Below are 25,241 nucleotides of genomic sequence, written 5' to 3' on the forward strand. Positions count from 1 at the left end.
AGACTCAGGTCTTGCATTCTCAGCCAGAACACTGCCTAGATGACGGTGTGTCCTTCTCAGCATCTCACATACACAGGCACCTGGAATTTGGGGCTGGCAGGATTTTGAGTTGATAGGTCTCATCCTGCTGTGAAAAAATAAACCACCTAGGGGCCAATATACAGAGGCCATCTTTGGTTCATTTCTAGAAAACCATGTAACTTCAACGTTGCATCATCAAACTGGTCAGGCTGTGTAACACAGTCACAAATGTGACAAAGATCAAATCACTTACATATAAAAGCAAGTTATGCACCCATGTTGAATCTCATTACATGACTTTACCAAACAGAAGTTGAGGTAAGTCATTAAAAAAAAACAAAAACAAGTTGCCTCGTGTTAGGTTCAAGCCTAAGCAAGATCAAGATTACATTAAAAAAAAAAAACCCTAGGGCAATGCATTTCTTTTCCTCCTCTTCCATTCCAAAAAGTAAAAAAACACAAACAAACAAAAAACCCCAGAACTAAATATCACACACAGTAAATTCAGTGTAGATTAACTTAAAATACTGACATGCTCTGGAAAGTGGGCATGGAGGAACAGACCTTTGAAATACTTCAAATGAGGAATTTTTTGAAGGATCATTTTTTGAAGGACCTGCTTTGGAGCACAAATTTCATCATCAAATTTGGGTTAGAGATATGGATTCATAGCCATTCCATAAAGAAAAAAGGCAAAATTACAAATAAGTGAGTGGCAATGAAATTCTGACAGCTGCTACAACATGGAAGAAACTTGAAGACATTACACCTAGTGAAATAATCCAGTCACAAAAGGATAAATACTGTCTGATTCCAGTTATATGAGGCACCAAGAATAGTCAAATTCATAGAGACAGAAAGTAGAATGGGGGTTGCCAGGGGCTGAGAGGAAGGGAATGGGGAGTTATTGCTTAGTGGGGACAGTTTCTGTTTGTGATGATGAAATAGTTCTGGAGATGGATGGTGGTAATGGTCACACAACACTGTGAATGTACTTAATGTCACTGACCTGTGCATTTAAAAATGGTTAAAATTGCAAATTTTATGTTACGTATATTCTACCACAATAATATATATATATATATATATATATATATATATATATATATATATATATATATATATATTTGGCTGCACCGTATGGATTGCAGGATCTTCATTCTCTGACCAGGGATCGAATGCAGGGCCTCGCCAGTGAGAGCACCGAGTCCCAACCACTGGACCTCCAGGGAATTTCCACAATAATAATTTTTTAAAAAGGGAATGAGTGCTAAGATGACCAGTATCAATTTACCAAGAGGACAAGGGCTCTCAGGTAAATTTATTCACAGTTATAGCAAAAATATTCCTGGTCTAGAGTTTTGACAGCAAAAATCCTATGTACTGAATGGGTATCAAATGTGTTCAAAATGATCTGATAATCAGTGCTTTCAAGTCAAAAGTCAAAATTAATCACAAATTTTATTTTATACAGATTATACAGATTATACAGGTTAATCTTACATTGAATTTGCTTTCTAAAAACTGAGATATAATTCACATACCATAAAATTCATCCTTTCAAAGTGTACAGTTCAGTGGTTTTCCATATATTCACAAGGTAGTACAACCTTCATCACTATTTCTAGAACATTTTCATCACCCCCAAAAGAATCCCTGTGCCCACTGGGGGTCACTCCTCACTCCCTGCTCTCTTCAGACTCTGTAGCCACTAATGGACTTTCTGTCTCTATGGATTTGCCTATTCTGGACATTTCATATAAATGGAATCATACAATATGTACCTTTTTGTGTCTGGCTTCTTTCACTCAGCATTGTGTATTCAAGGTTCATTCATGTTACAGTGTGTATTGGTGGTACTTCATTATTTTTTTTTTTGTTTTAGCGGTAGGCGGGCCTCTCACTGCTGTGGCCTCTCCCGTTGTGGAGTACAGGCTCCGGATGCGCAGGCTCAGCGGCCATGGCTCACGGGCCCAGCCGCTCCGCGGTATGTGGGATCTTCCCGGACTGGGGCACAAACCCGTGTCCCCTGCATCGGCAGGCGGACTCTCAACCACTGTGCCACCAGGGAAGCCCCACCCATTTTTAAATTGGGTAGTTTGTATTTTTATTATTGTGTTGAAAGAGTTCTTATATATTCTGGATGCAAGTCTTTATCAGATATACAATTTGCAAATGTTTTCTCTCATTCTGTTTGTGGTCTTTTCACTTTTTGGATAATATTCCTTGAAGCACAAGAGTTTTTAATTTTGCTGAAGTTCAATTTGTCTATTTTCTTCTTCGGCTGCTCGTGCTTTAGATTTCATATCTAAGAGACCATTGTCTAATCCAAGGTCACAAAGATATATGTCTGTGTTTTCTCCTAAGAGTACTGTAGTTTTAGCTCTTATACTTAGGTCTTTGATCCATTTTGAGTTTTTAAAAATTATTTATTTATTTACTTTTGGCTGCATTGGGTCCTCGTTGCTGCATGCAGGCTTTCTCTAGTTGTGGAGAATGGGGGCCACTCTTCGTTGCAGTGTGTGTGCTTCTCATTGCAGTGGCCTCTCTTGTTGCAGAGCATAGGCTCTAGGTGCACGGGCCTCAGTAGTTGTGGCGCCTGGGCTTCAGTAGTTGTGGCTCGTGGGCTCTAGAGCGCCGGCTCAGTAGTTTTGGCACACAGGCTTAGTTGCTCCGCAGCATGTGGGATCTTCCTGGACCAGGGCTCGAACCCATGTCCCCTGCATTGGCAGGCAGATTCCCAACCAGTGCGCCACCAGGGAAGTCCCGAGTTCATCTTTTTTTATATTGTGTGAGGTAGAGGTCCAAACTGATCTTTTTGCAGGTGGATATCCAGTTGTTCCAGCACCATTTTTTGAAAAGACTATTCTTTCCCCATTGACTAGTTTTGGGCACCCTTGTTGAAAATCAACTGACCATAAAAATATTGGTTTATTTCTGTACTCTCCATTCTATTCCATTGATTCATATGTTTATCCTCATGCCAGTACCACGGAATACTGATAATGACAGCTTTGTAGTAGGTTTTGAAATCAGGAAGTACACATCTTCCAACTTCGTTCTTTTTCAAGATTCTTTTGGCTCTTCAGGGTCCCTTGCATTTCCATATAAATCGTAGGAAAGTTTTCCAATCCATGAACACAGGATGTCTTTACATTTATTTAGTTCTTTAATTTCTTTCAACACTGTTTTGTAGTTTTTTGTTTTTGTTTGTTTGTTTTATAAAATAGTGCAGCCACTTTTTAAAAAAACATTTATTTATTTATTTGGCTGCACTGGGTCTTCGTTGCAGCATGTAGGATCTTTAGTTGTGGCATGCGAACTCTTAGTTGCAGCATGTGAGATCTAGTTCCCTGACCAGGGATCAAACCCGGGCCCCCTGGATTGGGAGCATGGAGTCTTAGCCACTGGACCACCAGGGAAGTCCCTGTTGTATAGTTTTTAGTGTACAAGTCTTATACTTCTTTGGTTAAATTTATTCCTAAGTATTGCATTCTTTTTGATGCTGTGGTAAATGGAATTTTTTTAAATTTCAGTTTTTGACTGTTCATTGCTAACACATGGATATACAATTGATTTTTGTATATTGAACTTGTATCCTGCAACCTTGCTAAACTTATTTATTAGCTCTAATTTGTGTGTGTATTCCTTGGGATTTTCTATATACAAGATCATGTCATCTGCAAACAGAAATAGTTTTACATCTTCCTTTCCAATCTGGATGCCTTTTTTATCTTCCCTAATTGCCCTGACTAGGACCTCCAGTATAGTGTTGAAAAGAAGTGGCAAGAACAGACGTCCTTGTCTTGTTCCTGGTCTTAGGGGGAAAGCCTTCAGTCTTATTAAGTATGACATGAGCTGTATAGGTTTTCTGTAGATGCTCTTAATTATGTTGAGAAAGTTCCCTTGGATTCCTAATTTGAGTGTTCTTTTTTTTTTCTTTTTTTTAATCACGAAAGGGTATTAGATTTTGTCAAATGCCTTTTTCCTACATCTATGGGCATAATCGTGTGGGTCTTGTCCTTTATTCATTATGTTGTTATTCCACTGATAGATTTCCATATGTTGAACTGATCTTACCTTCCTAGGGTCAATCCCACTTGGTCATTGTATGGTCAGGCCATTCAAGATAGCTGTTCTTCTGTTCTCTGTACATCCCCAGCTCAACAAGCCCCTGCTTCACTCACATGACTACCCAATCCTCCTAATTATAGGGCTTAATTAGTAACTGGTACATGCTTGTCCCCTGCCCCAGCGCTGGTTTCCTGGTTACTGATGAGCCAACCTGATGTCGATTCCCTCTATAAATGGTAGCCTCCTTCTCCTCCAAGTAGTGAAGGTTGCGGTTACGTGCTGCCTACTGATTGCCGCACGGTGGGGTGTTGCTCCAGGACTTTGCTTCAGATGTGTAAGATCCCCCTGTCCAATAAGCCACTGATGGCTCTGTCGCTGGGCTTTCTTTGGTCTCAAGGCTGGGCTTGCAGGCCTGTGGGGTGCAGCCCAACAGTCATGATGTATAATCCTTTTTATATGTTCCTGGATTCATTTGCTAACATTTTACTGAAAAATTTTGTATGCCTATGAATAAGCGATATTTTTCTGTAGTTTTCTTGTGTTGTTTTTGTCTGATTATGGTATCAGGATGATACTGGCCTAACAGAATGAGTTTAGAAGTGTTCCCTCCTCTATTTTTTGTAAGAGTTTGTGAAGGACTTTATTATTTTTTTATTTGTTATTTTCTAAAATTTATTTATTTTATGTTTGGCTGCGTTGGGTCTTCACTGCTGCATGCGGGCTCTCTCTAGTTGCGGTGAGCAGGGTCTACTCTTCGTTGCGGTGCACGGGCTTCTCATTGGGGTGGCTTCTCTTGTTGCAGAGCACAGGCTCTAGGCACGCAAGTTTCAGTAGTTGTGGCATGCACGCTCAGTAGTTGTGGCTCGGCAGGCTCTAGAGTACAGGCTCAGTAGTTGTGGTGCACAGGCTTATTTACTCCGTGGTGTGTGGGATTTTCCCAGACCAGGGATCGAACCCATGTCCCCTGCGTTGGCAGGCGGAATCTTAACCACTGCGCCACCAGGGAAGTCCCGTGAAGGACTTTAAACGCTTGGTAGAATTCACCAGTGATGGCATCTGGTCCTGTGCTTTTGTTTGTAGGAAGTTTTTGAACTACTAATTCAAATTCTTGTTATATGACTATTCAAATTTTGTGTTTTATCCTTAGTCAGTTTCAGTAGTTTGTCCATTTCATCTAGGTTACTTGATTTGTTGGCATATAATTGTTTAGTGTTTGCGATAGGCAGATGGCCCCTCCAAAAACCTGTGAACAGATTATGTTACATGGCAAGGGGCAATTAGGCTGCAGATGGGATTAAGTGTGCTCATTGCTAACCTTCAGAAAAGATTATCTTGCATTATCCAGCTGGGCTCCATGTAATCGATGTACAGGGTATTTAAATGTGAAAAAGGGAAGCAGAAGAGTCAGTGTCGGAGCGGTGTGATTCGAGAAAGACTATGTTAATTCCTTGATCTTGGGCTTTTGTATCCATGTTCCCTTGGGCCTGGAAGGCTTCTCTCCCATATCATGCAGTGTCAGCCAGGAAGAAAACAGAATGGTACTGATGCTCTGACATCCATCAGCGTCAAGGAAGCCTGGGTGCACTATATCTCAGCACAGCTTGTACTGTGCACTCTTCATTTCTGGGGACCCTGGAGATGGGGTCCCTGCACATGTAAAAGACCTATGGGACTTCCGTGGGCCAAGATGTTATGTGTGTACGTGTAAATGTGTGTCAGAGGTCTTCTGAGAGATCTGTGTTGCAGATGGATCATGAGGTCCTGGTGTGGGTAGCTTCTGAGCACTGGTGGGGCCGTGTTCACTGGGGCTTCCCGAGGGCCAATCGCCATTCTGAGCAGGACACACTGATTGTCTTTTTGGATTTAAAAATATCTCCCAGGCTTCCCTGGTGGTGCAGTGGTTGAGAGTCCGCCTGACGATGCAGGGGACGTGGGTTCGTGCCCCGGTCCGGGAAGATCCCAAATGCCGTGGAGCGGCTGGGCCCGTGAGCCATGGCCGCTGAGCCTGCGCGTCTGGAGCCTGTGCTCCACAACAGGAGAGGCCACAACAGTGAGAGGCCCGCGTACCGCAAAAAAAAAAAAAAAAAAAAACTCCCTTACTTAAAGGATATAGACATCAATACTTCAGCATGTGAGTATTTAACCTAAAGGGTTACAAAAACATTCCGTGCTATGGAATATAGTCCACGATGTTAGGCAATTTGGAACTTTTTGGCATCAAGAAGGAAGCTGTTCTACAAAGATCTCTTGAATAGTTCTGTCATTTCCAAGCCAAGCAGGAGAAAGATTATAAATTCACACAATTTAACGTAAATGTTTTTCTTCAAATAATGTACTTCTTTCTGAAAAATTAAAATAGAACAAGTGCAGGTACATCTAACTTGTTCATTCCACTGATGCCTTTTGGAGCAGAATCTGTAAGTATCCTATCCCTGACTGTACACGATTTGATCAACACCAAGGTCATTTAAGTTCAAAAATATATTCTTGGGAGCCAAGACGTAATTTAATTAAAAGTAGTTTGTTCAAAACAACAGTAATTTAGAAACAAATGTTACACTGATTCTTCATGAGGGTCACATTCAACTCAGCAAGCACATCTGAGTGCTCAGTATGTAGAAAGCCCGGGCGTGGGGCTCCAGGGCAGGAGTAAGATGCTGTGTTTCCTGCCACTAGCTGAGGGAGTCCTGGCAACAGCATAGATAGAACACAGCAGGTCACACTAAACGCTGGAAGCTCCCTGCAGGGGTTGAGATTCTGACTGTGCCCAGAAAGAAGCGGGGGAACTCCTCAGCGGTCTGCAGGGTAGGAAGGGAGTCACAGGGAGGGATCAGCTTATATAAAAGCCCCGTGGAAGGCGGATTCAGGGCACGTTCAAGGAATCACAGACCGAGCTGTGTGTCTGAAGAGCCCAGGGAGGGTGGTGGCTGCAGAGGCAGATGAAATAGGAGGGGAGACCAGAAAGAGCAGTAGGAACATGGAAGGAAACTGGGACTTTACGGGTGGTAAGGAGTCACAGACAGTGTGGGTGGGGGAGAGAGGTGGACAGATCCCAGTTTTCAAAGTACAAGTGATTGGGGTGGGGTGTGTGGGATGGATTGAAAAGAGATCCTCTGCCCAGAGGGAAGGAGACTGGTCACAAGGGACAGGCCGGGGCGGGCGACGAGGGTGGGGTGGGGTTGGCCCAGGACAGAGCAATTACAACAGAACTTCCATTAGTCTCTGCCTTTAGATTTTTTTGAAACAATTTTTTTAGCGAAAGTGTCAGAGCTACGTAATGCTGCAGAAAAATTTTCAAAGTTAAGATTTTGTAGGAAACATTTCCAATCTGATAATGTTTGAGGATGTGACTGCAAATTGTCCTGCACTCTGTCTCCATTACCAGTGGAGCTGGAAGATGGAGAAAGAATCTGAACACCGTATGGCAGTCACAGCGACATGATGGTACCATATCGTCAAACTGACATCATGCTGGGGTCCAGCGGGATTTTGGTCTTTGGGTAGAGAACCAAGCCACCTAACTGCACACAGCACCCACCTGTGCCAAGTTTGGAAAGTTTGTGTATTTGGTAACAATTGTCTTCTCCCCATTGAACTTGTATGCTGTCAATGAAACAACTATTAAGAAAAGGCACTTGATGGACTTCCCTGGTGGCGCAGTGGTTATGAATCCACCTCCAATGCAGGGAACACGGGTTTGAGCCCTGGTCCGGGAAGATCCCACATGCCGCGGAGCAACTAAGCCTGTGCACCACAACTACTGAGCCTGCGCTCTAGAGCCCGTGAGCCACAACTACTGAGCCTGCGTGCTACCACTACTGAAGTGTGTGTGCCTAGAGCTCGTGCCTCACAACAAGAAAAGCCACTGAAATGAGAAGCCCACGCACGGCAATGAAGAGTAGCCCCCACTCGCTGCAACTAGAGAAAGCCCACGCACAGCAACAAAGACCCAACGCAGCCAAAAATAAGTAAATTAATTAATTAAAAAAAAAAAAGAAAAGGCACTTGAATTTCTTAACTCATCTCCATCTCTTTTAACACTTACTATTTTCTCAGCAACCTAGGGGACAGACTGGACAGAATTAAGGTGGGAATATTTTAGAACACACAAAATAATATTTAACAGACAAACTCTAGTAAAATGCAGCCTGAAATGGCTTTACATTCATGGATGACTAGAATCGTGTGGATTCAGGCTAAGTATCAATACAATCTATTTTATGACTGTAAAATTGTTTACCCTAATGGCACTGTGTTAGATCCTGGGTAAATGTACATGGATCTTTACGACTCTTTTCCTGTTTTTCAGATGGGTGCTAATTAAAATTTTCCATCACAGATAACTTCTAAAGAAGAAAATTATTATAAAATGATATTACCTTGCATACTATATTCATAGTAATTAGGATCTTCTGATTCTTTCTTGACTGACATAACTGTTGCTTTCGGTGAAATGCCTTTGAATGCAATGGAAATTATAAAATTATGTGTTAGGCTAGACTTACGAACAGAGATATGACTGGCTAGTATATCTTCCAGGTTCTGTTTGGATTAACACAGCAACACTGCAATCAGCAAAAGAACTTGTAGCTCATGCACTAGGAACAAATGGTTTATCCATATAAAAATATAAGTATAAAATAATAATAAAACAACATAAAGCAAAGAAGGAAGGGAGGAGAGATGGATGGAAGGAAGGAGGAAAAGAAGGGAAGGAGAAGGAGGTCTAATTCCCAGTTTGGGGAAATTTTCCCTTTCAAGATGGATGTATATGTACATGCATTTATATGCAATATAAATATTGCAAATATTCTGCTGTAATGGGGCCCAAATTGGCACAGATAATCTTAATTTACTTACCACAACAAAATGAATTTCAAAACCTGGGGAAACTACATTGGTAAAACCAAAAGGCTTTATCAGGGAAAGGTGTAGTAGATGGCAAAAATTAGCCACGAATGTCTTCCATCCCAGTATATACACCTGTTTGCAATGTAACTTTCCCACTCCTATTTTCTAGAAGTGGAAAACTACTCCACCTTTTAAATCTAGGCCTGGCCATGTGACTTGCTTTGGCCAGTGGGATGTAGGCAGAGGCTTGAAAAGCGCTTGTGCATCAGCGTCTGCTGTTTTTGGAACAGAGTTGCCATGTGGATGAGCCTGGAGGATGTGAGACCAAGAGGAGAGGTAGGCCCAACTCTGGCAGCTGAGGCCTCGGCCCCAGGAGTGAGGCCAGCCCAGACCAGAAGGACGGCCTGGCCAACACACAGAATTGTAAGAAAGACTAAATTATTGTTTGAAGCCACTAAGTTCTGGGGTGCTCTTTTATACTGCAATAGATAACTGATACTGAAGTATACATATAATTTAACTGTGAAAGTTAACAGAAGCAAAAACAAAAATTGTGACAAGCTCAGGATGTCACCGTTCGGCATTAATTTACAAGTTGGGGGGGAGGTCTTCTGAAAACCTTTAACAGCTCTGTTGGCATAGGGATAGTAAGATTGGGTATTTACGAATGTGACTGACAGAAAGAAAAATTTGTTAAACTGAGGAACAGAAAGGACACGGCCGATGGCCCTATCAGTGAAATGGATATTGCACTTGAGCAAGCTGAGGAAATTGCTCAGAAGTGGGACAGAAAGGTAGTCTGATGGAAAGGTTAAAGGAGAGCTCACAAATGGAGGTCTACTTGTGCATAAAAAAGAAAAAAGCTTTTTACATGTTTGTAAGTGATCTGAAAGAATTTCCACAAGTTGGTTAAGAGCTGTTGCCCTTAAAATGGGGATGGAATTTGAGGTGCAGTGAGATTTAAGAGAGATGGAGCTTTGAGAGGGGAGGAGTGAAGAGGAATTTTACTTATTACTACTTATTACACTACTTATTACCACTGACTACACTGAATTTTTATTTAAAACATGTATAACTTTTGTAATTTATAGTAAAACTTTAAAGTATAAACATTTGATAAATATGTGACAGCTGGGCTGTCAAAGAAAAATTTCTTTTCAATGCAGGCAACTGAAAGCAGATTTGACGGTGCAGAATGCAGAATTGCTTCAGCCTTTCCTCAAACTATGAGGGGGGAGGGGGAAATTCAGAAGTTAAAGCCATTTAAACGTCTGTGCAGCAAGTGCTACACAAACATCACAGGAAATAAGGCCAGTGGATGGTCAGCTCACAGAAGCCTGAAGGCACCTGGAAGCAATTCGTATCATGAAATCCATGGTAGAAAGTCACCTATCAGGGAGCTTGTCTATAGGGAATCACATCTCCAAAGAGAGGCCTCAACAAAAGAGGCCTATTTTAAGGCTGGTGGGAAACGCTCATCCACCCAATAGCTGGTGAGGAGGGAAGGGAAGGCGGTAGGGCCGTGGATCCTTGAAAGGGCCCCCCGGGGAGAGCCGACGATCCCGCACTCCCACCCCATTTGTTTTCCCGGTTTCTGAGAGGAGACTGTGGCTTGGGGGTTTTAAATTCTCTGTTACCAACTGAGATGCAGGCAGAATGTATCTGAGCTTGGAAACGCATCCAAGGCTAAGATTAAAGGGGCAAGCGTGTAAGGCGTGTCGTGTGTAAGTGGGACGAAGACGCCACAGCTGAATTCTGTTGGCTGAAATATTTGGCTCCTTTTCATTGACTTGTGTTGGTTTGACCTAGAATAACTAAAATGGACAGGCACTCTTATTTTTCAGGCTGACGTTTAAGGTGGAGCTTCTCCCAAACACATGTTTATCTGTGGATAGGAGTGACCCTGGGGTATGACAAGGGTGGATTCAGGCTACTCCTGCCCCAAGGGACTGGGGAGGCAGCTGAGCATAAACCACACCTGACACCTTCAGCAAAGCTCGTGCTCTGACCTCCATTTCACTGGAGGTAACATCTCTCTTCGCCTTCTCTCTCCATCTTTTCTTAATATTGACTATTTTTCTTTTACATTATCTCAGATTTAACTTTAACTTTACATTTGGAACTGTTTATTTCTTATTTCTATGTTGCTTTTCTAAACATTATTAACTTCTCGTTTTACCCCGTATAGTCAGCTTGTGTTCATCTTTATCTTTTTGAGGTTTGAGTTTCAGTTTTATGTACTTGTTTATTTTAGGTTTTCTAACGTTTCTACTTCTAATGCTTTCAGTATTTTTCCATCCCTTGATTAAACATTTGAGTTAAAATTTTTTTTTCTATTTTTAACCTTTAACATTTTTCCTTCTAATGACATTTTTTTTTTTTTGAGGTGTGGGAGAGCAGGGATGGGGATTAACTACTCTCACCATCACAGAGGAATTTTTTTCCCAATATACATTGTCATAGTAATGTACGTCTATTGTAGAACATTTAGAAATGACAGAGTGTAAGAAAGCAATAAAATAAGCTATGTCCAAAAATAAAAACACTGCTTTATTCATAAATCAAATTCATATTCCAAATGTGTATTCAAGACTTTTTACTCATTTAGCAGTCAAGTTCTAATTTCCATATAATTAAAATAATAACTTTGTCTACAAATATATCTACTTAATAATATCTTAGTACCTAATATTTATTGAATTAGAAGGCTTTTTTTCTAGATATTTGAGTAAAATATGATTATTCTGCAAATAAGGCCCCCGTTGAGGTTAATTAGTGCCCTATCCCCATTATCTTGTTGATTCTTTGGGATTTTCTACCCAAATATGGACCAATATATCATCTTCAAATTAAAGACAGTTTTAGTTTGTCATTCCCAATCCATATACCTTATATTTCCTTTTCTTGTCTTATTGTATTAGCTAGGACTTTCAGTATGATGTTGAAAGGGAGTGATGAGAGGGGACATCCTTGCCTTGCTCCTGCTCTTAGTGGGAAAGATTCTAGTTTCTCAGCATGAAATATGATGTTAGCTGTAGGTTTTTTGTAAATTTTTTTAAATCAAGTTGAGGAAATTCCCCTCTATTCCTGGTTTTTATGGAAAGTCCCATTTTTAAGTAAAACAAAAGAAAGGAGTCAAATAATGACCTGCTGAACACCTGATTCTACAAGCATCAGTGTACATACCAGAATCTTCCATGGGTTCAGTCTTCACATTGATGGGGGCACAGCTAAAAGGAGAAAGGAATGCTGGTCAAGATGGGCAGAGTGAGAACTGCCCAAAGGCATCTGGACACACTGAATCTAATCCCCAGATCTCCACACCATCATAGGTTCCCCTCCCCCCATCAAACCGAATGCAAAGCTACCTCACCTTTAACGTTGTAACAAATTATTAAGAAAGTTAAAGGTGTCCATAAATATATTCTCATAATCCCAAACATCCTTTTGAATAAAGAATATGTAACAAAATAAGACATTCCATAGCCTAAAAACTAATACATTTGGGTTAGATGTGGACTTAATTTTTTATTTATCCCTTACCTTTCACTTGGTGATGTCACTGATCTCTCAGCATCTGTTACCACCCCAGGCCCACCTGTGCATGAGTAAAAAGACACACGCTAGCCCCTGTCTGCACCTTGAAATATGACAACATTCAGAGGCATATAAAGAAAAAGTGAATACAAAGAGAACAGAATTCCTGGCTCTAGGTCATCATGGAATAGCAGCCCCCGGGGCCTGGGCCATCTGTGTGGGCACAGTGGGGGCCAAGGAGCAGACCTGGGCCGGAGCGACCTCCGGCGGGTTACTAAGCCTCCTCATGCCTCAGTTTCCTCATCTCTAAATGGTGGTTGGGTGAGAATTAATGAATACATGCAAAGTGCTTAGAACAGTGCCTATCACAAAATAAGTGTCAGCAGCTATTACCATTATTCTATAATGACAATACAAGCCACCTGGGACAACAGTTACCTGGGCACCTGCCACCCCTCACCCTCCAGTCCCTCCTTTAATGTGAGCTGGGGGACCCCAGGAACTCACAACTGCTCCAGAAATACCTGCTCTGTGAGTAGCCCACGCACAGGAGTGTCTCATTGCCCTCTGTACCCCAGGGTAGTCCATGTGGACAGACCCTCCACCCACCCCTGCCACCTGGCTTCTATACCTATATAGGCTCAGCATAACACCCTCTTTAGACCTGGTCTTTCATGAACAGCTATGGCCCAAGGTTTCCAACTATGATCCAGAATAATAATCTGAGAAAATAAGGAAGGGCATAGATGGATCTCTAAATGCTCCTGGTAAAATTACTGTTTTCTTTTTTGGTCCCTTCATCAGTTAAGAAGCTTATGAGGGGTCCTGGTTTCCCAAACATGGTCTCAAATACCCTGCACATAACTTTCTGCCCGACCGCATGGAATGGGCTTCCCGGGGGAACCAAGCTATTGAGATCCTGCTTAGCTTGGGGGCCAGCTCCTCCAGGAAGCTCTTCTGACCACACAATTCTAACCCCTTCCGGGGGCTCTCAGGGATTTCCTCCACGGGTCACGCCTGGTTCTCTGAACAGTCTCTTTCCTTCTCCCAGACCATGTATCTCAGAAGCACGGGAACGGTCACACAGCCCAGACCACTCCTGAATCCCACAACGCCTGGCCCCTTGTTGGTGCTCAAAGACCAGGAAGTCACTCCAGCATCCTCATACTCCTGTGCACATGGACAAGGTAGATCTCCTGCCCTCCGAGGGCTGGACGCTGATGCTCGCCGGCCTGCGAGCTGACGGGAGGGTGGCGTCCCAGCTCTCAGGCTGGGTATGTGTGTTTCCCTGAGCTGTAGTCCCTGCAAAACATCCCCACCACCCCTGGCCCCGGGATCAGAGGTGGCCTCCTCAATGCAGGAAAGACAAAGCATGAACAAGCTTTAGAATGTGCCAAACTTGCATTTTAATTAAGAAAAGCAGAACCGGTTTAGCAGTCAGGGGCAGTCTGAGAAGTATGAGAAGCTGTCACTTACCTAGCTGACTCACGGGACCCAGGAAGGGTCTGCAAGAAAACCAATACTGTTACCTGACATGAACATGCAAGACGGACAGATTAAACATCTGAATAACCAACTTCTAAACATAACAGGACAGAATTAGCTAACTGAAATTAAGCTGTCAGTGTATCAGCTGTTAGGAGGGGGTAGAGCCTATCACCTGTTGATAAGGAATGAAATCCCCGCTTTGTTCTCCAAAATCCACTTCAGGGTTGCAAGGTCATAGTTCTCAGGGTGTTGAAAGGGGACCCCTTCCGGGAGCCCCTGCACCACTACGGCTGCCTGGTCCGTCAGCATCTTCTCGTAAGGAACAGGCACCATCGCTGTCGTCCCCAAGGCTTTGCCTAGAAGAAGCAGCAGGATGTCTTGAAACAATATGAGCATAAATCCCTGATAGTCAATTTCACTTAGTGTCATAAACACAGGTGGTGATATTTGGTTCTGAAATTTATTAAAAGCTTAAAGTGTCCTATGCCTCTATATCTCAAGTTAATAAAATTTCCGACCAAAAGGCCAAAAGAAAAAGTATAAAATGTTTTCCTTTAAATCTTCACATAAAAGAATATAATAGGTTGCATAATCTATAAAAATATTGGAAGCCCACCAGGGGCTTCCCTGGTGGCGCTGTGGTTCAGAATCTGCCTGCCAATGCAGGGGACATGGGTTTGAGCCCTGGTCCGGGAAGATCCCACATGCCACGGAGCAACTAAGTCCGCGAGCCACAACTACTGAGCCTGTGCTCTACAGCCCGCGAGCCACAACTACTGAGCCTGCGTGCTACCACTACTGAAGTGTGTGTGCCTAGAGCCCGTGCTCTGCAACAAGAGAAGCCACTGCAATGAGAAGTCCATGCACCGCAACGAAGAGTAGCCCCCGCTCGCCGCAACTAGAGAAAGCCAGCGCGCAGCAACGAAGACCCAACACAGCCAAAAATAAATAAATAAAATAAATAAATTTATTTAAAAAAATATTGAATCACTATGTTGTACACCTGAAACTAATATAATATTGTAAGTCAACTATATTTCAATAAGTAAATTAATTAACTAAAAATAATCTATTTCCAAAAGAAAGAAAATATAGGTCTTTTTCTCCATTCTCTTGGAGGTTGCACAATTCAGGGTGCTCACCCTGGTGCACCCAGGGCTGCAGGGAACACCCTGAGGTTACTCAGGCTGCAGCCAAAGAGGATGAGAGCCTTGCCCAAAGCTTGACTGTCCCTGTGTCACACTGTACAGATTGGGCCAACTTGCCTGTAGAAAGCTGAGTCCACCTGGGGATGTGTCGGTCTCTCTGCACTGGCTGACCAGCCCCGAGGTGCTGGAGCTCCATTTCTCATATGGAACTGTAGCCTGAGACCCTAAGATCCCCCATGCTGGAGGAGTCCCCCAAATCCAAATGCTCACAGGGACCTGCAGGTCACATAGATGTTTGCAGCTGTCTAGGAATGATGATCCAGGCCCTAAGATGCTAAGGTGCTTCTATCACAAGTACAACACCTGCAGACTTCCTTGTTATCTAGCTTTTTAAAGCACTGTGTAGGTATTAAAAAAAAAAATCCCTGTCTCCATGCCTGTGGGAAGATGTGGGTAGGTGGGGAAACCAATGAGGGTGAGGCTGGTGCGTGAACCAACCATGAACATCTGTAATAACTGCATGGCCATGGGGAGGGAGCTCTGCAAAGACTGAAGGCTGATGAATTCAGAGGTTCCAATGGACCAGAAGAGACCAAGTGGTCTTCCGTAAGAAGACTTGATCTGGTACTTAACTGGCTCCTCCCTTGATGTGAATGTGGATTTTTCCAACATTAGAGATGGTCTAAATAGTCACGCTGATAAAATGATTTCTAATACCATCTTCTGTAGTGAACTATTCAGATAATTAATGCCTAAAGTGAGCTTTACCGTAACAAAAGCAGAAATAGTCCTCGACAGCTTTTCTGAGGATTTCCGTTTCTCCTGAATCAATCTGCATCCCGTTGGCAGGGCCTGGGGGTTTCACCTCCTGCAGCCCTTCGGCAATGCCTGTAAACGAGTGATCAGTACAAAGTCAGTATCCAAGTATCTGTACTGTACATTTCCTTAACGTCCATGCTTCTGGTACTGAAAGGAAAAAGGGGGAAAAAAGGAATAGACATAAAACAAGATCTTTTTTTTAAAAAATAAATTTACTTATTTATTTTTGGCTGCGCTGGGTCTTTGTTGCTGCGCCCGGGCTTTCACTAGTTGCAGCAAGCGGGGGCTACTGTTCGTTGCGGTGCGCGGGCTTCTCACTGTGGTGGCTTCTTTTGTTGTGGAGCACGGGCTCTAGGCGCGCGGGCTTCAGTAGTTGTGGCATGCGGACTCAGTAGTTGTGGCTCACAGGCTCCAGAGCGCAGGCTCAGTAGTTGTGGCGCACAGGCCCAGCTGTTCTGGGACATGTGGGATCTTCCCGGACCAGGGCTTGAACCCATGTCCCCTGCATTGGCAGGTGGATTCTTAACCACTGCGCTACCAGGGAAGTCCAAAACAAGATCTTTTAATTTAAAAAAAACAACACAACAAAGAACAGGCTATTTATGATGAACAGGATAAAATAACATAGTGATCATCTCTGAAATGAATCTATTGATAAACAATAAATAATTCAACGTATAAGGAAATATTAGTAGTTCAGAGGAAATGGTAACAGAAAATTGTTTGCTGGGAATTCCCTGGCGGTCCAGTGCTTAGGACTCTGCGCTTCCACTGCAGAGGACTCGGGTTCCATCCCTGGTTGGGGAACTAAGATCCCACAGGCCGAGCAGGGAAGACAAAAAAAAAAAAAAGAAAGAAAGAAAATTATTTGCTATCCAGTCTGCAAGTGACAGTCACTGTGTAGGAAGACCCTCAGCACTGGGCAGGTTCGGGACCAGCCCCCCAGTCAGCTGCTACTGCAAAAGTTTTGAAACTGTTTGTTTTTATCAGGGTTAGTCAGGACACAGAAACCACACATTAATTTGAACAGGGAAAGTTTAATAAAAGAATCATTAGTGGGACTTCTCTGGTGGTCCCAAGGTTAGGACTCTGTGCTCCCGATGCGAGGGGCCCGGGTTCGATCCCTGGTGAGGGACCTAGATCCCACGTGCCATAACTAAGAGCCTGCATGCTACAATTAAGACTTGGTGCAGACAAAAAAAAAACCCCAAAAAAACAGAATCGTAGTAACAAGGATGAAGTGCTAAGGGGTAATGAGAACTCTAAACAACACACAGGTAACAGACAGCAGGAGCATCGACTACCGCAAGGGCTGAGGGAGCAACTAATCCTGGAAGAGAGTCCCCCCGAGGCTGAGATCCAGGCCTCTCTGGGGAGGAGGCAGAGTCCGCAGGGGCGCCACAAGCTGGGGCTGGCAAGCAGGGACCCATCCTCTAGAGGTGCTAGTGGAAACCACTGGCAAGTTGCCCCCGGCTTGCAGCCAGATTCGCTGTTGCAGGGAAGCTGTTCCCTGGGGCGGTGGCAGAACTCTGGAAACCACCCGTGGGGTGATGCCAGCAGAACTTTCTAGGAGGCCCCTCTCTCAGGCACTGGTGGAACTAACTCCTTGGGAAACTGCTTGTGGGTGTGGTGCCCCTGGGATCTCTCTGAGAAGCTTCCTTCTGGAACTTTCGGGAACTTCTGTGTGACTTGCTGGGCAGCCGGCCAGGATGCAGGGGAGCCAACTGGACGCTGTGTGCGGCAGGGGTGCCCCTGGGAATCCCAAGTGCAGTTGGTCACCGCGTGCTACAGGTACAAGCAGGTGAGAGCCCACTGGAAATGGGTAGAGAAGTGCCTTCCTCCTCCAGGGACCTCCTGAAAAACCTCCAAGGTAGGTCCTGGCCCAGCTGCCAAGGGAGAAATGTTTACAGGGTCCAGTTCCAGTATCACAAGGCAGGACAAAGAAGGGTGGACTTGGAGTAGAGAGGCAGTAACCTGAAAACCGTCAAAGTGATTTCTTGGGCCTGAGAGGCTTGTACAATGGAGGGTCAAATGTAAGGCAAAAATCGTGCACAGACAGAATTATACTTGAAAACCCTCAGACATCCAGGAAGTACACGATATATATAGTTTTGTGTAAACAATTCTGCAAAGCAATTCCTAGGTATGTTCACATATCAGAACCAATTAGGCTAAAAGAAGGAAGCAGGTGAAAACCTATGTGTGTTTGGTCATTCAAACAATTTTGGCCCACAGGTAAAATAAGAGGTAAACAGAATAACTGACAGTTCTGCCTGCAGGTTTACTCCAGGGGTCAGTGAACTACAGCCTGGGACCACATCCTGCCCATGGCCTGTTTTTTGTATGACCTGTGAGCTAAGAATGGTTTTTCATATTTTGAAATGGTTAAATAAGTTCAAAAGGACTTACTTCATGACCTGAGGAAATAACACGAAATTCACATTTCAGTGCTGTAAATAAAGTTTTATTGACCAGGTGCATTCATCGCCATATCACCTGCTTCTACTTTCATGCTACAAAAGCAAGGTGAGTGGCTGCAACAGAGGCTGTGATGACCCAGAGACTAAAACATTTACTATCACTCCCATTACAGAGAAAGCTCACCAGTCCCTGGTTTACTTTATATTGCTTTAATATTAAGCACTTATAACCCTAACGCAGGTTGATTCTCAATTCCTTCTGTTTTGAGGATTAAATTTGTGAATGCTTATACAGCAGGGAGTTGGTTTCTAGCTTCAGAAGGCAGGAAAATGTGTTTTTGATGCAATTCCATGGTAATTTTTCCTAACTTTCAAGACAACTTCTAGAGAAATAACCATCACATATTCGAGAATGACACCCAGTATTACTGTTCCAGCGATGGCAGAGAAGTGTGTATTTGCCAGGAACAATGAATGATAAGCTCTGGACAAAATGAGAAGATCAACTACTTGAAAGCACGGAAGAACAACCAGAAACAAGCGAAAACAGGAAGGAATGCTATCCTCGAAAGAAGGGAAGCACACATATGGAATGAGATGCACATTGACCTGGATTTTCCCCCATGGGAACTCCTGACTTCCTGTGGGACTCGGGGAGAAATAGAGCTTAACCAAAAAGCAGCAGTCTTAGTGAAACGAGGAAATCTATGTCACATATCAGGACTGCCATTGTGGTTAGACACTGAAGGGGAAATTCTGGAGAAAATGAGTCACGGAGGTAGGAGACCCAGTATCATCATAGCATCTTCCCTCAAATTCTTGCTTCGTCTCCAAACTGTGCAAGCAGAGGGTGAGGCTTTAAGGAAAAGCAACATCTGGAAGGTAAATTGCTGAGCAGAGATTTAAACAGCTGTGTGGTGCTAGAAAGACAGGGTTTGGTATTCAAGATCCACCAAGTTCGAGACACTTGTTTAACACCTTGTGGAACTAAGGGGCACATCTTAGGAGGAGGGGGTGCCTTCTGAGACTAAGAGGGATGCTCTAGGGCCAAGGGCAACTGTCATCCACATGGGGACAGGGTGACCTGCCAGTAACTTAACTGCCTGCCAGAACAAAATGCAATTTTACTTAGCAGATTTTTACAACATATCATTCATAATACCCAGTATAAAATTAAAAATTAGTAGGAATGTGAAGAAGCAGGAAAATGTGACCCATGACCAAGACAGAAAAAAATATCTATAGACGGGGCCTCCCTGGTGGCGCAGTGGTTGAGAGTCCGCCGGCCGATGCGGGGGATACGGGTTCGTGCCCCGGTCTGGGAGGATCCCATATGCCGCGGAGCGGCTGGGCCCGTGAGCCATCGCTGGGCCTGCGCGTCCGGAGCCTGTGCTCCGCAACGGGAGAGGCCACAACAGTGAGAGGCCCGCATACCGCAAAAAAAAAAAAAGAAAAAAAAAAAAATCTATAGACGTAGAACCACAAATAACCCAGATGTTGAAATTACCAGATAAGGACTAAAACAACTGCTATAAACACATGAAAGACTTTTTATAGGGGTGGTGAACACAACAAATTAATATAAGGGAAATTGCAACAGAGAAATGAAAATGCTAACCAGAAAAGGAAGAAAGAAAATGGAATTTTAGAAATGGAAAATAATCGGAAATGAAAATTTCACCAGATGGACTTAACAGCACCCTGGATATGGCTGAAGGAAGAATCAGTGTCCTCAAAGAAATGCCAATAGAAACTATCCAATCTGAAAATTGAATACATAAAGAAAAAGTGTGTGGGGGGGAGGAACAGAGCCTTAATGACTTGTGAAACAATAAATAGCAAATTTCTGGACTTCCCTGGTGATGCAGTGGTTAAGAATCCACCTGCCAGACTTCCCTGATGGCACAGTGGTTAAGAATCTGCCTGCCAATGCAGGGGACACGGGTTAAAACCCTGGTCCTGGAAGATCCCATGTGCCGTGGAGCAAGTAAGCCCGTGAGCCACAACTACTGAGCCTGCGCTCTAGAGCCCATGAGCCACAACCACTGAAACCCGCGCACCCTAGAGCCCATGTGCTGCAACTACTGAAGCCCGCGTGCCTAAAGCCTGTGCTCCACGGCAAGAGAAGCCACCGCAGTGAGAAGCCCGCACACCACAACTAGAGAAAGCCCGCGTGCAGCAACGAAGACCCAATGCAGCCAAAGACAATTAAAAAAAAATTAAATAGCAAATTTCCTTCTCTGTGTAAATTAAGAAGAGAATCAGAATAAATATTTGAAGAGATATGAATGGCCAAAAATGTCCAACATTGATGAAGACGCCAACATGCAGATTCAGTAAGCTCCACAGACCAAGTGGTGTAAAAACAAAGAAGGTTATAAATAGGCCTTTCATGGCCAAACTGCTGAAAACCAAAGATGAGACAGAGCTAGGGAAAAAGATACATTACCTTCAGGGGAACAAACATAAGAATTCTAACCTGACTTTGTTATCTAAAACAGTGGCAACCAGGAGGAAATGGAATGAAACTTTTAAAGGGCTGGAGGAAGAGAATTCCCTGGCGGTCCAGTGGTTAGGACTCCATGCTTTCACTGCTTAAGGCGCAGGTTCAATCCCTAGTCGGGGAACTAAGATCCCGCAAGCCATGCGATGCGGCCAAAAGAGAAAAAAAAGGGCTGGAGGAAAAAAATTGTCAAGCCAGATTCCATATTGAGTAAAAGCAGTCTTCAGAAAACAATAAGGACCTACTGTATGGCACAGGGAACTATATTCAATATCTTGTAATAACCCATAACGGAAAAGAATCTCAAAAAGAATATATAAATATATGTATAACTGAATCATTTTGCTGTACACCTGAAACTAACATAACATTGTAAATCAACTATACTTCAAAAAAAAAAATTCTTCGGAAACGAAAGCAAGGAGAATGATGTTGGCAAGATGGCAGACTAGGAAGCAATCGGCCTTCCTTCCTCCACAGATACACCAAATTAACAATATACGGACCAGAACACCTCTGTGAGAACTCTGCAGACCAGCTGAGAAGCTATGGCACCCCAGCCATTGGAAAACCAAGAAGAGATTTTAGCACAGGGGTAGGAAGGTTTGCAGCATTTGCTGTGCCTATTCATGCTTCTCCCCCTATGTGGCATAGTGCAGAGCAGCTGCGAAGGAACCCCCAGATTGGGGCTCCTCCCTTGACGTGGAAACAAAAGAGTGGACTGTGTGTCCAACATTCTGGCTTGTCTGGGGGTTACTGGAGGAACTGATTTATATCTTGCTTGACTCAGAGCACTGACTTAACTCAGAGCTGCAGTTCTGTGGGAGACACCAGGGGGCGAAAGAGATTCAAAAAGGTTTGAGAGGTTCTCCAACAGCCAGCAGGGCTGATGGGTGGTCTTCCCCGCACCGAGCCAGTAAGCAAAGACTGGGAGAGGCGGTTGTCTTTTCAAATGCCCAGGAAAAAATCCCAGGGGGAAAAAAAAATTACAAGGCATACAGAGAATCAGGGAAACAAGGCCCACTCAAAGGAACAAAATAAAACTCCAGACACCAATTCTAAAGAAATGTAGATCTATGAACTACCTGACAAAGAATTAAAAATAAAGATCCTCAATGCACTAAAAGAGAGTATAGAAAGACAACTAAATGATACATGAACAAAATGAGAGTACTGACAAAGAGGAACTATAAAAAAAACCAAACGGCACTTCTGGGGCTGAAAAATACGATAACTAAACTGAAAAATTCATTAGAGGTATTTGAAGGCAGACTTAGTCTCATTCCATGCTATAACATGGATGAAACTTCAGGTTGTTAGGCCAGAAGTAAAATAATCCAGGCGTTAATAGTGTAAATACTCTATGATTCCACTTAGATGAGGTGTGTAAAATAGTCACATTCATAGAAACAAAGGAGAATGGTGGTTATCAGGGGCCAAGGTAGTGGGGGAAAGGGAATTGTTTATTTAGTGGATATAGAGCTTCAGATTTGCAAGATGAAAGAGTTCTGGAGATCTGTTTCACAACAATGTGAATATACTCAACACTACTGAACTACCATACCCATAAATATGGTTTAATGGTAAATTTTATGTTTTTTTTAAACCACACACACACACACAAATGAAGGCAAGGTAAATACATTTTCTGATAAACAAAATCAGAGAGGGTTTCTTACTATTAGACCCACACTAAAGGAAATGCTAAAGAAAGTTCTTTAGGCTGAAGGGAAATAATTCCAGATGGAAATCCAGAGCTACAAGAAGGAAAAAAGGGTATTAGAAATGGTACATATGTAGGTAAATATAAAAGATTATTTAAAAAAATTTTGGAAAGTGATTGCTTAAAACAAACATCATAAGGCGTTGTAGGATTTATAACATATTAGGGCTAGACAGAAGTAAACAGAATTATACTGTTTAAGGTTCTCACACTGTAGGTGTAGTAGAAAAATAGTAATTTTAGGTTCACTGTGACAAATTAGGAGGGCATATTATAATCCCAAGAATAACCCCCCCCCAAAAAAAAACCTAAAAGAGCTAAAATGTCAATAGAGGAGATAAAATATAATACAAAAACTTTCTCGATCTAAAATAACAGGGGGTTTCCCTGGTGGTGCAGTGGTTAAGAATCCGCCTGCCAGTGCAGGGGACATGGGTTCGATCCCTGGTCCAGGAAGATCCCACATGCCGCAGAGCAACTAAGCCCATGTACCACAACTACTGAGCCTGTGCTCTAGAGCCCATGAGCCACAGCTACTGAGTCCTCATGCCACAACTACTGAAGCCCACTGCCTAGAGTCCGTGCTCCGCAACAGAAGAAGCCACCAGAATGAGAAGCCCATGTACCACAATGAAGAGTAGCCCCCGCTGGCCACAACTAGAGAAAGCAGGCGTGCAGCAATGAGGACCCAATGCAGCCAAAATAAATAAATAAGATAAGATAAATTTATCAAAAAAATAAATAAGAAATAAAATAACGCAGGAAAGTAGTCTCAAAGGAACAAAGAACATATGAGATGAATAGAAAAGAAACAGCAACATAGAAGCCTTAAACTAAACCATATAAATAATGACATTAAATGTAAATGGATGAAACAATCCAAGTAAGAGTCAGATTTTCAGACTGGTTTTTACAAAAAAGACCTGACTGCATGTTTACAAGAGACATAGTTTAAATATAAAGTACAGACAGCTGAAAGTAAATGAATAGAAAAAGATGTGCTATGCAAATATTAGTCATAAGAAAGCTGGTGAGGCTATATTAATACAAGACAAAGGAGACTTCAAGATCAGGAGGATAAATGAAACAAAGAGGAATATTTTGTGAGGAAAACAAGGGTAAATTCAGCAGGAAAACATTACATTCCTAAATTTATATCTGATAACGTTCATATTCATATCTTCAACATGTGTGAAGCAAAATGTACTAAGCAAAAGGAGGAACAAATATACAATATAGCTGGCTATTTTTAACAATCCTCTATCAATAATGGATAAAATAATAGGTGAAAATTGGAAATGATACAGATGAACTGAATAACATTTAACAACTTGACCTAATTGGTCTTTTAACTGCAGAATCTAAATTTTTTTCAAGTGTACATGGAATATTCACCAACATAAATGATGTGCTAACTGATAAATTAGGTCTTGATCAACTCAAAAGGATTAAAATCATACAGAGTATGTTTTTGGATCACAATGGGATTTAACTAGAAATCAATAACCCCCAAATTTCCAAATATTAGGAAATTAAGCAACATGCTTCTCAGTAACCATGGGTCAAAAAGAAATTACTAGGGTTCTTAGAAAATACTTTGAACAAAATCATAATAAAACACAACATATCAAAGTCTGAGGATTACAGCTAAAGCAGAACCTAAAGGAAAAATTATAACTTTAAGTACTTTTTAAAAAGCTCAATGACCTAAGCTACCAAATCAAGAAGCTAGAAAAGAAAAGCAATTAAATTAACTTAAATAAGGAAATAATAAAGAGCAGAAATAAATGACAAAGAAAACAAAGAAACAATAGACAAAATCACAAAGCCAAAAGTTGCCTCATTGGAAATTTAATTAAAAGAGATGAATGCCTTACAAGATTTATCAAGGAAAAAAGAGAGAAAACATATTCAGAGAAATATGAATAGCCTTACATATGAAAATTAGAATGCACTGTGAAAATTTTTTAAAAATCTGTGATTCAATTTCAACGATTAGAAATCCAGTTGGCAGCTGACATTGACCTGAGCATACCCTTCTTGTTCATCAATTACATACTCACCATCTTATTTAAAGATTGCTTCATTTTTTTAATCTTCTTGATAGTAGAGACCCTAAGTTTGGTCTTAAAAGTCAATCTGAATCAATCATCCTCTCTCCTATATATATATATATATATATATATATATGATCTTTTATATATATAGGTTTGTTTTGTAGTAAAATGATATACAGTTGGCCCTTGAACAACATGAGGGTTAGGGGTGCTGGTGAAAATCTGTGTATAATTTAGTGTCGGCCTTCAGTATCCATGTTTCCTCCATATCCACGGTTCCTCATTTGTGGATTCAACTAACCATAGATGTTGTAGTACTGTAGTATTTACTATTGAAAAAATTCCAAATATATATGGACCTGTGCAATTCAAACCCATGTTGCTCAAGGGTCAACTGTATACATAGAGAGAGAGGATATATACATCCTTTGCCAACCCTTGGAGACATCTATATATCTATACCCTTATCCCCCTACACACACACACACACACACACACACAAATATACCCTCTGATAAACTTGTTTTTTTTTTTTTCCTTTCTTGGTTCCAGGGAATACAAAATTGCTAATTCAATACCTGGCAGATGACCTACAGTGGT

At 42.3% G+C, this 25,241-nt stretch overlaps 1 protein-coding gene across 4 annotated transcripts in view; it reads right to left on the reverse strand.

Moving 5' to 3' along the window:
• Window positions 1-25,241, reverse strand: part of LOC309817501 (general transcription factor II-I repeat domain-containing protein 2) — a 55,636-nt gene that overhangs the window by 12,794 nt on the left and 17,601 nt on the right. For 3 of the 4 annotated variants that reach the window (XM_082645854.1, XM_082645856.1, XM_082645853.1), the window contains 6 exons: window positions 15,888-16,007; window positions 14,144-14,327; window positions 13,960-13,988; window positions 12,490-12,544; window positions 12,133-12,176; window positions 8,475-8,552 (listed from right to left, as the gene is read on the reverse strand). In XM_082645854.1, the coding sequence (XP_082501980.1) occupies window positions 8,475-8,552; window positions 12,133-12,176; window positions 12,490-12,544; window positions 13,960-13,988; window positions 14,144-14,327; window positions 15,888-16,007 (510 nt within the window). The remainder of the gene's footprint in view (window positions 1-8,474; window positions 8,553-12,132; window positions 12,177-12,489; window positions 12,545-13,959; window positions 13,989-14,143; window positions 14,328-15,887; window positions 16,008-25,241) is intronic. The other variant, XM_082645855.1, reaches the window with a different exon arrangement.

The sequence above is a fragment of the Mesoplodon mirus genome, assembly GCF_964341445.2.
Source record: "Mesoplodon mirus genome assembly, chromosome: 15".
Taxonomy (NCBI): Eukaryota; Metazoa; Chordata; class Mammalia; order Artiodactyla; family Ziphiidae; genus Mesoplodon; species Mesoplodon mirus.